Source organism: Rhododendron vialii, chromosome 4a, assembly GCF_030253575.1.
Source record: "Rhododendron vialii isolate Sample 1 chromosome 4a, ASM3025357v1".
Taxonomy (NCBI): domain Eukaryota; kingdom Viridiplantae; phylum Streptophyta; class Magnoliopsida; order Ericales; family Ericaceae; genus Rhododendron; species Rhododendron vialii.
The window spans coordinates 26584713-26601290 of record NC_080560.1 but is presented as its reverse complement, the minus strand read 5'-3'; the positions used below and the strand labels follow the sequence as shown (position 1 = coordinate 26601290).

General features: G+C 41.4%; 1 protein-coding gene across 2 annotated transcripts in view; it reads left to right on the top strand.

Annotated features, from left to right (window-relative positions):
* Positions 1–16578, top strand: part of LOC131322495 (exocyst complex component EXO70A1) — a 35732-nt gene that overhangs the window by 12149 nt on the left and 7005 nt on the right. Inside the window, exons 2-7 of one of the 2 annotated variants that reach the window (XM_058353837.1) lie at positions 526–621; positions 1466–1671; positions 2513–2752; positions 13203–13341; positions 13413–13625; positions 16215–16420. In XM_058353837.1, the coding sequence (XP_058209820.1) occupies positions 526–621; positions 1466–1671; positions 2513–2752; positions 13203–13341; positions 13413–13625; positions 16215–16420 (1100 nt within the window). Of the gene's footprint in view, positions 1–522; positions 622–1465; positions 1672–2512; positions 2753–13202; positions 13342–13412; positions 13626–16214; positions 16421–16578 lie in introns of both variants that reach the window. The other variant, XM_058353838.1, reaches the window with a different exon arrangement.

The window sequence follows — 16578 nt, the reverse complement described above, 5'->3', positions numbered from 1 at the left end:
GATGTGTCAACTTTTGATTATCCATTTTTGATTATACCACTGTGGATGACCTGATGGCCACAAGAGAGAAGGTTTTTTAAGAAGGGATTTTGCTGCTCTTAATTTCCTTATTTTGCAAATGAAAGCATGAATTGCTGTTTCCTTATTTGGCCTTTCCTTGTGAAAGCATAGAATCGGGGAGAGATCCAGAGAAGAGAAGAGGTAAGAACTAAGAAGTGCCATACAGAATTTTCAAATTCTTATGGAATTGAATCGAAATTATATCGCTATACTATGTAGAGATACCAATATTAGGGGTGGCTCCTCTCCTATAATTATAAAAGAATCTACATATTGTACGAATAAATGGTAAAAAATACTCTCGGAAATGTGATATTTCCGTCAACAAACTATTAGAGTTAGCAGACCAAAGTGGAGTGCTGTAATCATCCCTGTGACATATGCAATGTGCAAAGATAAGAAAAGGATGTGATTTTCGTATTGAATTTTCCGTCATTTTGATGTATTTTCGGTTTGTTGAAGTAGATAAGGACGCATTCAATGCGGAGGGCGCATGAGAACATTGATAAGACACTGAAGGCTGCTGAGGTCTTTTTGGGCCAATTTGATCTTTCACGCCAGGTTGATTGTTCTTCCCTCTGATTTATTTGATGCGTCATTATATGAATGCTTGTGGCTGTTGTTACAACAGTGTTGGATGTTTTTGAACTTTGAATCTTTGCTGTTCCTATGATAATTTTAAATTCTTAATTTATAGACAGTAATTTTTTGTTTTCTTTCTTGCAATGTTGCCATTTGGCTTTTATTACAAATGAAATGAGATAAACATGTGAATTGGTTGAAAGAGGGTTGTATTTGATTAGGGATAAAGAGAAAATAAAATGGAGAGTTGCATTGACTAACGTTGACCATCTTGGGTAAAATATTACGTAAATAGGATACTGGGAACAATCGGTTGTCGGATACAAAGGAGTAGAGTTTGTATAGAAAAAAAAATTAAAAAAGGATTATTCGGGTCATGCTTCATATTCTTGTCCCATTAACTTTACAAAAACAAGCCTTAAATCCCAACCATTTGGAGTTGGCTACATTAATCTATTTTCCCAATCGGATTCATGTCATGTGGATCTAACAGGATTTTTTTTATGTGTTGGATGTCAGCATCCTAACGTACAACCCTCCTCTTTTGTCCGGACTTGGGCTCGAAAGTTTGGCAGATATGACTTGAAGCATGAATCATGTGAAGTTTTCCATCGACTTTAGAAGTATAAAACTTAAAAACAGCAGAAAATCTGTTAAGTAGGAGCTAACTGTGCTGATTATGATCAAATAATTCTACAGGAGTTAAAGATGTAATGGTAGTTGGGAATGGGATAGCTTTGTTATGTCTTTCATTTAATACATACCTAGTTCACTAGGACACACGATTTTTTTTTTGTCCTAATGTAACTTCACTTCACTTCAGGCGGAGGCTAAGATTTTGAGAGGGCCACATGAGGATTTAGAAAGTTACCTAGAAGCAGTTGATCAGCTGCGGAGCATTGTACATTTTTTTAGCGGAAACAAGAGCCTACAAAGTAGTATTGGGGTGCTTAACCATGCTAACAACTTGCTTTCGAAGGCTATACTAAAATTAGAAGAGGAGTTCCGACAACTCCTAACATCATACAGGTTTGTCATTATTCTGAATTTTAATTGCTCTCTCCCAAAGCCTCCAGAAGACCATCTTTGGTACTATGCTAAACTCTTACAGATTTGAAACTGATCCATAATATGCGATGTAGCCAATTTACCACTATGATTATTATCTTACTAGCATTAGCTCCACAAAGCAGTTGATCCATAATATGCGAAGTAGAGATTTATACAACCTTGTCTTTGGGAAAAATGATTAATTTTTTTTAACAGGTTTTTGGTTCCATTGGTAATTACATAAGGATTGCACAGTCATGCCTTTTGGTGATGAATGTTGGCCCTTAAATAGTAACTGATCAATATTAGAGTTCCTTATGTGTTGGTTTTAGTTTAGGTTTCCAAACTGTTCCCCATGTTTAAATAATATTTTTACTACCCATCTATTTAAAAAACATTCTTTCTGAGGTGACAGTATAATTGCACCAAAACAAAATATCAATCGTTTTTATGAGAACCTTAATTCTCCTTTTTGTTTTGGTCATACAAGTTCTTGATTAATTCTGTTACCTTGTGTTGTTTTTAGTAATTAGCAACTGAGATAAGCTTCACATTATCCTCAAGTGGATATTATTTTATTCATATGCCTGATTTAGTTTCTGTGAAATTTAACGTTGGAAACTTTAAGTGTTATACTTAGACTGCATATCCATCGAGTAAGGTAGTCAAATGAATGCTTGTTTGAATCTATGATGCATCTTTATGCTCTGCGTGAGTTCTTGTAGAGATTATTTGATTTACAATTATTATTCCAAGTAAGACTTATCAGAAAAAAAAATCAATATTCTTCAAAATAAGGCAGCTCTCATCTGGATTCCAGCAAACCTGTGGAACCTGATCGTCTTTTTGATTGCCTACCGAATTGTCTGCGGCCATCGTCAGGATCGCCTGGCCAAGGTGATGCTAATGGAAAGAAACTATCTTCAACGAATCACAAACTAGAAGCTGCTATTTTCACAGTTCCAACCCTAATTCCTCCCAGAATTCTGCCATTGCTACACGATTTAGCCCAACAAATGGTTCATGCTGGCCACCAACAGCAGCTCTTCACTATTTACAGGTGAAAATTATGCCTTCAATATATCCTGCAGCGGTACGTCAGCAATCCCTTTTATTTCTTCTTATATTTATCCGGACTTGTTGGAAACTTTCAGATAACCATTTCTGACTTAGTGAGATTTATTTAGTGTAATTTTCTATAAGCTTCAACAGTCCTTATCTAAAGGTTTCTAAAATAATTTCTCTAACTTGTTGGAAATTTTCAGTTTACAATTTCTGACTTAGTAAGATTTATTTGAAGTATGCTAGTGTAATTTTGTATTAGTTTCAACTTTCAACAGTCCTTATCCAAAAGGTTTCTATGATAGTTTCTATAAAAGTTCCAACAGTCCTTTTCTTCTTATATGCTTTGTTTTTCAACTTGTGTGAGATTCAAAATGGATTGTTTGTAGACTTGATGTTCTTGGTTAGCGACATAATATCCCTGAGAATCAGCTCATGTTACTGAGATTTCTTTTCTCCTTTTTCGGTTTAAAAACTAGTTCTATTTCTCTTGGCAATACTCAAGATGAGCAAAATTGCTAAAGATGAAACTGATTTTTATCAAACCAAGTATGGTTTGCTTTGTTGGTCAATTACATGACTGGAGCTTTGGACAGTTCTAGAAGAAAGCATGGAACCTTATGCCAGTTTCTCCATTTGCTTTGGTACATGTCGTGAAAGTTAGAGTTTATTTTATATTTGGACTATTTTGTCATTTTCATTGTGAGGGTAGCGTTGTCTTTTTATCGCATTAGGTGTTTGCTTCAGTTTAATAGGGTTAGCCTGTACAGACCTTGTTATTCTTGTCCTATTAATCATCTTTTCCTAATACAAATTTTTTTTTTCTCTCGGAAATCTATCATGGTATGAGAGCTGTACCGACATTGCATCTTGTCAGAGTAGCAATCACATACATCTTCTCCTCCTTGTTACAATATTGGATCCAACCCTTTCTGTTGTTGCACCGTACATTGTTACATTCACCAGATACTCTACAACTCATCGGAGAACTGCCACACCCCGATGAACCACTCTGAAGCTTCACCGAAGACCGACAACACTCGCCTATGACCGGCGACTCCTTAAAGACCTCAAACGAGAAGTATTGATACTCTTTAGAGAGGGTGACCTTCACTTCGGCAATAAATGCTTCGAGAAAAGCCTTCACTTTTTCAATAGAGGGGAAGGGGTGTGGTTCTTAAAATCTCTTTGTTTTATCATCACCCCCATGGTCTTGAGGCTTAAATGGCAAAGGCCGTTGGTTCCCCATGAATGTGTCCGAAAATGGGATGCAAAGGATCCCTGAAAACGTGTTCCAGAGGGTGATTGAAAACGAGGCGCTGAAGGTTAGCTACCTGAAGCTTGTGTTGTTTTGTGAGGTTCTTAGCTGCGTTACAGAGGCTCCCCAAATTGAGGAACTCTGAGGTGGGGAGTGACCACTTGAGGTGTTGCTAAAGTGACTTGTGCCGAAGTTCTCACCAAGTTAGCTATTGCTGGTGGAGTTCCTGCGATACCTCCAACCTGAGGGTTTGCTGTCTGAGGTTCTCAGTAGTCTTTTTGGGTTCTTCTCCATGAAGGAAATCTTCAGAAACTTCTCTAGGCTGCTCTTTCTCGAAAAGAGCACTTGTGTGTATCATTGTGTAGTGGGTCCTAATCTCATGGTTCAGTCACTTTATGAGATGGTTGAGCCTAGTCTCGGCAATAGGGACCAGTCTCTAAATCTCGATCAAAGTTGAACCCATGAGTGAGCTTTTAGGCTCGGGGTCATGGTTTGGCCATGTCAGCACTCGGTCTAGTTGCTGTGAGCTTTGGCTCGTTCAGAATGAAGGACAACTCATTACGGCAAACCCAGCGTTCGGCCCCTAGGCTCGGTGGTGGTCATCATGCTAGCTCACCCACGTGCTTGCAACTGCCCTATCAGGAGTGACGAGTATGACGTCATCCGGGTGGTTATGCAACGGAGTAATCATGAGCGCACATGGGGCTGACAGCTGATGCATCTGAATGTCAAATGCCTTATCTACTACGTCACATGTGACTTCAGCCGACGTGTGGTGGCCACATGACCAAACTTGGGGAGCAAAGAAGGATGCTCTATAAAAGGGAAGCGAGGCCACCCGTAAGAGGTACTGCACAATCACCTACCTTAAAACCCTAGCACTTCCCTTCTTGCTCTACCTATGAAGCACGGGTACTCCGGAAATATCATTGTACGCGCACCAGGTACGGGTACGGCACGGGTATGGCAAAAACATACCCGGTACGACAAAATTGTACCAGGTACTTTTGGTATCTTTGGGTATGGCAAGGGTACGGCGTTGGTACGCCGTGGGTACTTCGCGGGTACGTTTTAGCCTGGACGAAGAAGAGAGAGAGAGAGAGAGAGAGAGAGAGAGAGAGAGAGACATGGATGAAGAAGAAGAAGAGCTGCTGGCTTCGATTCTTCTGGCAGTGATTGAAGAAGAAGAAGGAAAAGAAGAGAGAGAGAGAGAGAGAGAGAGAGAGAGAGAGAGAGAGAGAGAGAGAGAGAGAGACCTGGACGAAGAAGAAGAGCTGCTGGCTTTGATTCTTCTAGTTGCGATTGAAGAAGAAGAAGAAGAAGAAGAAGAGGAGAGAGAGAGAGAGAGAGAGAGAGAGAGAGAGAGAGAGAGAGAGCTGATGATCGCAGGTGCTGACTGCTACTTTTTTTTTTTGAATGGATTACTATTGTTGCTGTTTGTTTTAGTTTGAGGGCTAGGGCATTCTAGTACTTTGTTGGGCCATCTATTCTTGGGTTGGGCCACTATTTCTTTTGGGCTCTATTCTTTTAATTTTATTCTATGGGCTCTATTTCTTTTAAACTCTATTCTTTCTATGTCAAAGGTTTAAAAAAAAACAAAAAAACTTATTATCCAAATAAAAAATGATATAAAAAATAAATATTTTCATAAAATGGGTGTTTATATTTCATTTTATGCAATAAAAAACAGTAAAAATTTATATATATATATACAGATTCAATCAGGTAAGGGCGCCCTTACCTTGTTAAGGTAAGGACCTCCCATTTTTCGATCGAATTTCGATGATCCGAGCCGCTCAATGTGTTTAGAACGTGATTTTAAGGGTACTCGCAAGAAATCGGCAAAAAAAATGACCGGGAAGGGCTTTATCCGAGCAGTTTTTGTTTATTTTTTATCGAACGGTTCAAATAAAAACTGTTCGAATGAAGCCCTTCTTAATATTTTTTTTTGCTGATTTCTCGCGGGTACCCTTAAAATCACGTTCTGAACACATTGAGCGGCTCGGATCATCGAAATTCGATCGGGAAAAGGGAGAAAAAGGGAAGCCCTTACCTTAACAAGGTAAGGGCGCCCTTACCTGAAGGGGACTCTATATATATCGCCATCGCCGTACCCATACCCTACTTTTTGGGATTTTACCATTTCCCGTACCCGTACCGCGTACTGATACCCGTGCTCTATAGCGCTTTACACTCTCATCCACATACCGGAGGACCATCCTGGAGTCCCTCCGATGTGGTTATGTAGCCATGCTTCCTTGTGTAGCCAGGTGCAAGTGCCAGGATCTAACCATACTAAACCAGACACTCAACCTGACCAAAGATCTCGAACCCCACAATTGGTGAATCTGACGTGAAGTCCAAATCTACAGTGGATCGAAGGATCCACTATCGCCGCCGCTTGTTGGAGACCATATTGCTATCTCTCACCAGCCCTCCTCAGATTTGTCTCCTACTCTTGAGGACACAAAAGCCTACACGTGGATGCTTGACAAAGGGAGGAGGAGATGGCCCCCATGAAAGAAGAAATGGCATGGATGGTGGAGATGATGGCGCGCTCCAACTCCTTGAACTCCAGATCAGGTGCAGGGCGAAAGAGGAGATCGTTTCACCCCCCTCCATCACCGTATGTGCCACAAAGTGAGCCTCGTAAGCGCGATTCGGTCCATGATAGGCTTGCTCTGCTCACTGAGGATTGCTGGGTAAGGGAGGTGGTTGTTTTTAGACAACCAGCTTCCTCAGCCGAGCGTCACTTGGGGGTGACCGAGCATAGAGCCACTCCAGGGTGAGCAGTGCCTCTTACATCAACTCCTACTCCACCGGACGTTATGAATACTCCTGTGGCATGGAGAGTTATGAAACCCATCCACTGGGAGATGAAGAGCTTAACGACGTAGTGATGTACCCACTTCATGAATCGACTCGGTCTCTTGCCGACTGCCTAGGTAAGGCCCCCCAGGGGAGCCTGGGAGACGACAGGGATGATCGACGCAAAGCAAGAGGAAAAGGCGTTAGCGTCGTAATCCAGAACAATGACCGTCGGGGCAAACGCCAAGTCTACCAAACCGATGAGCCACTGCAGGAAGCTCCATAATGAGCTGGTGCTCAAAAGAAAGAGTGTTCGGCCCACAGACACTGGGCCAGCATAGAGATACAATAAGTCAAGGACTGAAAGGCAAGAGTCACGACCGACCGCCATGGCTGGGCCATGACTACACGCTCAAATAGCTCGACATTTCCCCCTTCTTTGCTAAAATTGATCCCGAGATCCCCAAGCCAGGCTCCCATTTTCCAAAGTTTACTAAATTTGATCCAAAGGTAACCGAGGCGTATACCCATCCTATCCACTTTCGAAACACAATCTCCCTCTATACTACTAGTGATGCCATTATGTGCAAAGCCTTCCCTTCAAGCTTGGGAAACTTGGGGTTGCTCTAGTTTAACAAACTCCCAACCGGGTCTATTAGAAGCTACGCCAGACTCGAGCGAGCCTTTAATACTCTATTTATAATGAGTAAGAAACAAGATCGATTTATAATGAGTAAGAAACAAGCTAAGGAGTCTAATGCACTCTCCCAAATGAGGAAACGCTTGAGTGAAATGCTTCGGCAATATGTCGACTGTTATTGGCAAATGTTCAACGAGATCCCTGGGGTGGATCAATACTGGGCTACGCTTTTGTTCAAGAATGGCTTGGAATCTGGGAGTAAGATCCTGGACGAGCTAGCCATCGATCTCCATATGATATGGACGAACTATTGCTGATGGTGGAAAAGTTCTGCGATCTCGAAGAGATGTATGCCGAGCTTGAATCACTTGGCATTCCCACTCTTACTGTTGTGCAGGCTGCCCCTACTCCTCTCCTTGCAGCATCGAAGCTCGTGACACTGACACCACCAAAGAAGCAGGTGAACAATATCAAGGTAGGTGGCTGAAGGGTACTGAAGGAGCATGACTTCGTGGCCGAGACAACTGTATTCATCATGTCTGTGTTGCTTCGGACGATAATGAGGTTGTTGTTCTTCTGTTGGCCGAAGGGGAAACTCGACACCGACTCGAGATCACCTAACCGAGATACCAAGAACAGGAGTTCGTACCATGATGAACTAGGCCATTGCACAAAGGCCTGTTAGCTGTTCAAAGCTCATCTGGAGCAGTTGGCAGCCCAGGGTCACTTGGACCAGTGGATCGACCAGGCCAAGACACCCTACCACCAACCGAACACTGTAGGTCGCAACCCTTAGGGAGTTGCGCTTGTCGGTCATAAACGTCATCCATGGCCTGGTCAACAAAGAAACTGAAAAACAACTTCGCAGCGAGCTTGACTGAGCAAAGGCAACTGAACAAGTCTTCTCGGTCAGGAGCGCGTCGATGCGACCAAAGATTAAAGACCAACCATGGACTATAACCTTCGCCGAGCGCGACATACAAAGGCTACAAGTCCCTCACAACGATGTGTTGGTGGTTATAGTCCAGATCGAAGCACATGCAGTGGAAACAGTCCTGGTGGATCAAGGCAACTCTGTCGAGGTCATGTATTACTCTCTATTTAAACTACTCAATATCCCAAAGGATGAACTCTTACCGATCGAGGTCCCGTTGGTCAGATTTAACGAGGCCCCGGTCTGGCCTCTTGGCTGACTTGTCTTACCTTACTGGGACGAAGTTGGTTGCATGACATGAAAGTCGTAGCCTCAACTTACCACCAGGTGGTCTGCTACATTAGTACCACTGGTCGGCAAGAAGACCTCTACAGCGATGAAGTCGCCTCAAAGTAGTGTTATGTGTCGGCCGTCAGAAATTCCACTAACCCAAAGCGGGTCCGTTGGGTGGAGGTCCCTGACAAGCCTGTTTTGGAAGACATTGGGGCCAAGGTAGAGGAAAAAGCAACTGAGGAGTTGGTGATGGTACCAATTAATTAAGATGGATCTCGTTTCTTTTCTGGTCGGCTCCACCATGGAGGATGCCAAGCGAGAAGAGTTGGTACAATTGTTGAAGGAGAACATTGAAGTCTTTGCTTGGACGTCGTTCGAAATGTCGGGCGTCGACCAAAAGTTTATCTGCCACAAACTCAATGTTCAAATAGGTCAAAAACCAATTGTGTAGAAAGCTAGACGATCGGCTCCAGAGCACGTCGATGCTGTAATTGAAGAGGTTGATCGACTCCTGAAGGCCGGTGCCATGTAAGATGTCAAGTACCCCATTTAGTTGGTGAACACGGTGGTGGTTAAGAAGAAAAATGGGAAGTGGAGGGTGTGCGTTGATTACATCAACCTTAACGACGCCTGTCTTAAAGACTGCTTTCCTTTGCCGAGGATAGACTTGGTGGACGCCATGGCCGGGCATGCTTGGCCGAGCTTTATGGATGCCTACCGTGGCTACCATCAAATTGCCATGGATTCTGATGATATTGAAAAGACGACTTTTATTACTTCCGAGGGGTGACGACTTTTATTATGCCGAGGGGCATCTACTGCTACAAGGTTATGCCCTTCGGCTTTAAAAATGCTGTTGCAACCTAGCAGCGAATGGTATCTTTGATGTTCGGTGCGCAGCTTGGTGACACGATGGAGGCAAACATTGACGATATGGTCGTCAAAAGCAAGAAAGAGTCCTAACATCTGCAACACCTGGCTGGTCTTCAACATTCTCAAAATGAACAAGCTGAGACTTAATGCTAAGAAGTGTGCATTTGGTGTTGGCTCGGGCAAGTTTTTGGGTCATTTCGTGATGCAAAAAGGAATTGAAGTTGATCCGAACCAGATAACATCCGTCACACAGTTAAAGGCGCCGACCACAATACGTGAAGTTCAAAAGTTGACTGGGATAGCAGTGACACTGAATCGGTTTATTAGCCGGTCTTTAGATAAATGCCACGCCTTCTTCCAGGCATTGAAGGGCAGTCGGCGATAGTTCAGGTGGACACTGGAGTGCGATCAAAGTTTGGAGGAACTGAGTATTTGGGCTCGGCACCACTGCTTGTAACAACAAGGGGGTATGAAGACCTCTATCTCTACCTCATTGTATCACCACACACAGTTAGCTCGGCCCTTGTCCGACGCAAAGGGGCCGAGGATCAACCCATCTATTTTTCAAGGAAGATGTTGTTGCCCGCTCAATGGGGGCTTGATTGCCAACGGCTCTCGGAGGGTTCAAGTTTTTGGTCACTGCGATGGACTATTTTTCAAAATGGGTGAAGGCTGAACCACTGGTCACAACAACCGAAGCCCACGTTCATCGCTCTGTGTGGAGGAATATCATCACCAGGTTTGGCGTCCCCAACGCCATTGTCTCGAACAACGGATCCCAATTTGTATGCAAAGACCTAACAAGGCTATGTGACGAGTTCAGCATCTGATTCTTCAGCTCAACGCCGGCCTACTCTCAGGGGAATGGTCAGGTTGATGCATCAAACAAGACAGTCTGTGTGGGAATCAAATGGCAGTTGAACTCTAAAAGGGGCAGGTGGGCTGAGGTGCTTCCACTCGTTCTGTGGGCCTATCGTACAACACCAAGGAGTTCTACTAGCCAAACGCCTTTTGCCATGGCCTTTGGCATGGAAGCTGTTACACCTCTAGAGTTGAAGTTTTTGATATTCAGAACCATGCACTTTGATCCCTAGGCCAATGATGCTGCCATCGAGATGGAACTGGACTTGGCCGAAGAAAAGAGGGATGATGCTCGGTTTAAGCTTGCCAATTACCAGCATGAGGTGGCCCGGGGTTATGGTCGCAGTGTTCGGCTGAAGACATTCAAGCCGAATGACTTAGTGGTCCAGGCAAGTAAGAAAACTTTGTTTAAGCCTAACTGGGAAGGGCCATTCCAAGTTGTGAAGTTAGCTGGTGAGGGAGCCTACAAATTGGAAGATTTGGATGGCAAAGCTGTTGCCAATCCATGGAATGCAGAGAATCTTAAGAAAGCATACCTGTAATCAGTTCGGCTTCTGCCAACTTTATCTCATTAACGACGAGTTTTAGCTCGGCCATCATTTGTCTTCATTTTTAGATGATGTACTGACAAGAGTTTTAATTCGGCTTCGGCCATCCATGTTAAAAGGCAAGTTTTGACTTCTTTTTGTCTCATCTCAACCGTGTAACCACAAGTTATCAATGGAAATTCAAATTGGTTCAGCTTTAAAGCTGTGTTAAGTGTTTTTCTTTGGCACTATGGTCGACCCTACGGCGTTTTGCCATCGCTTCGGTCTGATATGAGGCCCACAAGCACCCTTCGGAGAGTATGTTCCTGCCGAGCTTAATTCCCCACATCTTGGCTGGGACTTGTGCTTTGGCGTAACTGTGGGATACATGACATCCTATATTACCGAATGCTAGCGCTCTGGCTGGTCAAACGTTCGGTCCTAACAAATTAACTTGTTCTGAATTTACTAAGTCTTTTGCTTCGGCTAAGGACTGGCAACTTGGCCGAGCCCTTAACCAAAGTGGGGGCTATTACAGAAAATAACAAGCTACGTTCATCACATGCAAAAATTGGAAAAAATGTCTAAGGCATTGAAAACCAATGATGTGCAAAAGGATGATACCGAACATTAGCATAAAAACTGTAAGTGCTGTGGAAATTGAAAATGTGCCCTGGCATGGGCCTAATGTTCGGTGCCAGGAGCACACAAAACATTATTACAGACTTACTGGTATCGCATAATGTTCGGAGCCGTCCAGTCCAAATATCAAATGTTATAAAAGTTTTGTAAACCCAAGAGGGGGATTGGAAAGATCAGTCATCGATGACGGCCAGCACAACTGCATAATTTTCCTCGGCTGGTGGCTCATTCTCTTCTTCGGGCACAATGTATTCGGCTGGGACCTCCACCTCGGGCACCGGCACCTGAATTGGAGCTAGCCGATAAGTGGAGTCCAGCAAAGCCTTCTAGTCATCCATGACCTTAAGTGCCCCAGCCTCATATCCAGCCTTGAAGCCATATATTCTTGAAGCACTTGACGTGGATCTCGGCGCATATCTTCTTCACTTCCTTCTTCAGAGCCTCACCTGCAGCCTTCCATCCGTCGTCATAAGCCTTGTCTTCCAAAACTTTCAACTTTCAGCGCCTTGACATGTTCGGTTTCCATTTCTTTCTGTTTCTTCTCCAGTTCGGCAATCTTTGTCTGCATGTCTACCACCACCACTCCAAGGCCACAATCCTCACCACCACTACCACCATTCCACCAAGATCACCCGAACCACCACCGCTCCACTGCAGTCGCTGCTCCACCACCCCTACTGCTATCACTAGCACCACCACTACACTGCCACCATCACTAATGCTACCACTACCAGTACAACCACCGCTCCACTACCGTCACCACTACCATCACTCAACTGTTTCACTCCTGCCACCACTCCACCACCACTATCTCTGAGGACAAGTTTCTTGAACTAGAAGATTTATATTATTCTATGTGTTATTTGTCTTTGATTGGACTTTAGTGTCACCTCCTTTTATGGGTAAAGAGGGGTTCTTTTCATTCGTTGCCTATCAGGAAGATTAGCGGATAGTATTAGAGGCTTTTCTTTTAGGTCATTGTTCTTTTCAGCACTTCAGTTGTTTTGGATGGCTAAGGTGATAAATTTCCGATACTAAGGTATCGGTTAGTTAGGTTCGCAAATGAAAAATAAGTTCTTGGTTGATTGAAACAATGTACATTTTATGGCCGTACTTTGATATTATTCTAATAGGAGAGGTCTTCAAGGAAAGTATAGGTTGTCTATTGATAGCATTGAAACCTAGATCAAAACATTTCATATATTGATGCAGGAGGAACAGCTTGGGGTTGAGTCATCATTGCAGTACTACTGTCATTAGTATACGGTGCTAGAATCACCATAGCATTGCTGTCAACTTTTGGCAGTACTAGGTCGATGTCATTACAAAATTTGTGTTTTTGGTAAGCCATGTTGTGGTTTTAGTTCTTAAGAGGCTTTACATTTTCTGGCTATTATCTTCCGTATCACTTAAAGTTATGAAGACATTGGAAGATTAGTACTGGTTGATATATATTAGGGTTCTGAGTAATCTGGTTTACAGCAACATGGAATCATCTTTTCTTTTTCACAACTTGAAGGTGTTCTTCTGTTAAAAATACTTGCGTATACATATGTTATGTTATAGTTTGTGCTGGCATTTCTTTCTTCACATTCCACCTAAAATTGCCAATCACTTTCTGTTCATGTCCAGGGAAACCCGTGCAGCGGTTTTGGAACAAAGCCTCCGGAAACTAGGTGTAGAAAAACTTGGTAAAGAAGATGTCCAAAGAATGCAATGGGAGGTTTTAGAGGCTAAAATTGGAAATTGGATTCATTTCATGCGTATTTCTGTAAGGATTTGCGTTGAATTGTACGAGTTATTAAGAGTTCATATCCCAACATTTCTCTGTAACTCAAACAGGTCAAACTGCTTTTTGCCGGGGAAAAGAAAGTCTGTGATCAAATCTTCGAAGGTGTCGATTCACTCAAAGAGCAATGTTTTGCAGACGTTACAGCGACCAGTGTTGCTGTTCTCCTTAGTTTTGGAGAGGCTATTGCCAAAAGCAAGAGGTCGCCTGAAAAGTTATTCGTTCTTCTAGATATGTATGAGTTAATGAGAGAGCTTCAGCCAGAGGTATGACGACTACAATCATTGCATAACAAATACATTTGAAGTTGGTTAAACTAATATATGCCTTTCATTCTTTCATCTAAAGTTGTTTGTTTTGGATTTACTTGTTTTTTTGAACTGTTTTATTGCTAACCAATGCATTTTTTATTGAACTGGTTATGTGGAGGTAGTATAAGAGCTATTTTCCTGATTTTCTACCAGCTTGAATCAGACTTACTACCTTGCTGCTATAGTCTACCCATGCAGCATATGAAATATCTACGTTAGGGGAATTTTATTTCGTTTCTGATTCCTAGTGAACATTTGACCGAGAGCTAAGCTCTTGGGTATTATATATTATACCAGTGCCCAGATTGAGATAGAGAGACTAGGAGTTTAGAGTTTTATAACTACTCGTAAAGTGAAACTATCATCTTTACCAAATACCTCAAAATTAGCTAAAAACATACTTGCTTCTACTCCTGCCTGTAAACTCAATTGCTAGTAAGATCCCTAATGGTAAACTTTGAGCCTTAATTAATTTCCCTCATGGAGGGATGGAAGCAAAGTGAGAGAGAGAGAGAGAGAATGGGCATTCCATAGGTGAGAAATTAAAAAAAAAAAAAAAAAAGAGTGTCAAGAATAACTTATGGAATGTGCTAAAGAGCATCTTTACCAAATACCTCAAAATTTTACTTTGCTACCATACTTAAGAATTTGAAGAGTGAGTTTTTGTGGTGCTCTCCGTTCGATCCTTCAAACTTTATTATTTTGAATTTTGATTAATTTTTGCATATTTCTAATTTTGTTGATCGAAATGTAAGATGATGTCTTTTGGATCACAAATTTTTGTGGTCACTCTTCTTTATTGCGAAATACTTCAATTATAATCTCTTTTTTTTTTGAAAACCTAAATAGTTATATTAATATTCCCAAGTTTATGGAAGTAAGAAATGAGATTATTTCAACTCAGATACTTAAACATTTCTCAACCACTTCAACTCATAAGCTTAATCACATCTAGAACTCATTTTTGAATTGATATAAGAAACACAAATGAATGGAAGATAGGCGAGAGGTGTGGTTATTTTGGTTGTGAAATATGTGAAGAATGGATTAATTTGTTTATATCCAAGTTGGTGAAATTAAAAAATTGATATACTCCTTCCGTCTCGATTTAAGTGTCAACGTTTCTATTTTGGAATGTCTTAAAACAAGTGTCCGCTTTCTAAAAATAACCATCAAAATAATTTTTTATATTCGTTTTATTTTTAGATTGATAATATCTTTCAATTTATAATATTGTTCATGATTTTGAAAACTTTGTATAATTAAACTAATTGAGATCTATCAAACAAGATCCATATTGTATATTTTTTGAGATTCATATTAAAAGATATAAGTGATTTCAATACATATAATCAACTTCACAGTTTTTAATGTTAATTTTGGAAGTTTAGAGCAAAATTTTCCACTTCTTAAAAAGCACTATTTACTGTAGAGAACACTTAAATTGGGACGGAGGGAGTATTATTTTACAATGGTAATGGGGTTTGAAGTTTGGAAAAGAACAGCAATAGCAATGGTCTTAAAACCCAATTTAGATATGACTTAGCAAGAAGAAAAATAATGTAATAGTATTATTTTGGTATATGAGGGGTGAGAAGCATCCTCCAAATTTGAAGAGAGAAGAATTTTGAAGGCTGACTTCAATTTTTATTTAGTGTTTTAGGGATCTGCAGGAGCACACGTTATATGGCTCCTGTGGATACTCTGAGGGCGCCAGCCTAGGCACAAGTACAAGTGTTGTTTTTATTAAGGTAATATATAAATATTAACTAAGAGACTAAAGTGGGCTGATCCTCTGAACTTAGGTAGTATATTAACAAAGCACATTTAGACATAATGAATCTCCCTCAAAGTTCAACACCTATAAAATAGAAAAGAGAAAACGTGGAACCTAGAATGTTTTGCTTTGAATTTAGAATTAAGAGAGACTATTTCTTATTTTATATGCCTGCATCACCACACCAAGTAAAAGCTCTTACAGGCCTGATATGTTTTAGTGGAGTCAATTAGTGGTCATACATTATTACTCCTCAGGTATGCGTAGAAAACAAAATGTAGCAGCCTTTTTGTTTCACTAGAATTCCTTGTGTCTTTGCAAATAGAGTTAGGTTTATATCTTGTCTACCAATGTCTGCAACATTAGTTATTAGGCATCAGCATCAGGTAATGGCCTCTGTCGTTTTCCATTATGTCCTAGACAGTGGAAACATATCGAGTCGGATCTATAACTTCTCAAGATTCCTACCATCAGCATTGGACCTCAATTTTGTGTTGTCTTTCTTATATGTTTTAGACATACTGAATGGGTCAAAGCTTGTGTACATTTTCCCTGCTTGTATTGGCCAGTCTTAGTTTTTGCTGAAAGGGTGAAATGATGCTTCCCTGTTGCTGTTTTGATACATGGTTGGCTGTTGGAATTTATAAATGACGCATTAATTGCATTTGATGCAGAATCTTGTTTGCATGTAAAGCTGGTATTGCTGTGTTGGATCTTGTTTGTTTATTTACCTTTTTTTTTTTTCTCTTTGGCTGCACCCCGTTCAGATGGAAACAAATTTTCAAGGTAAATATTGCATGGAAATGCGAGAATCTGCCGTAGTTTTGACAAAGCGTCTAGCCCAAACAGCCCAAGAAACGTTCGGAGATTTTGAGGAAGCAGTAGAAAAAGATGCTACAAAAACAGCTGTTCTAGATGGAACTGTCCATCCTCTCACTAGCTATGTGATAAACTATGTGAAGTTTCTTTTTGAGTAAGTTCACAGCCTACTACGTATTGCCATGTGTTATTTAATTCATTCGTGTTGGGTGAATTTTGCATGAACGAGTTTGACTGTGTTGCTTGCTGTGTTCTTCCACTTGTTGTTTTCTGCATGCCTTTGCATCTAAAGGTTGCTAAATTTCTAATCTG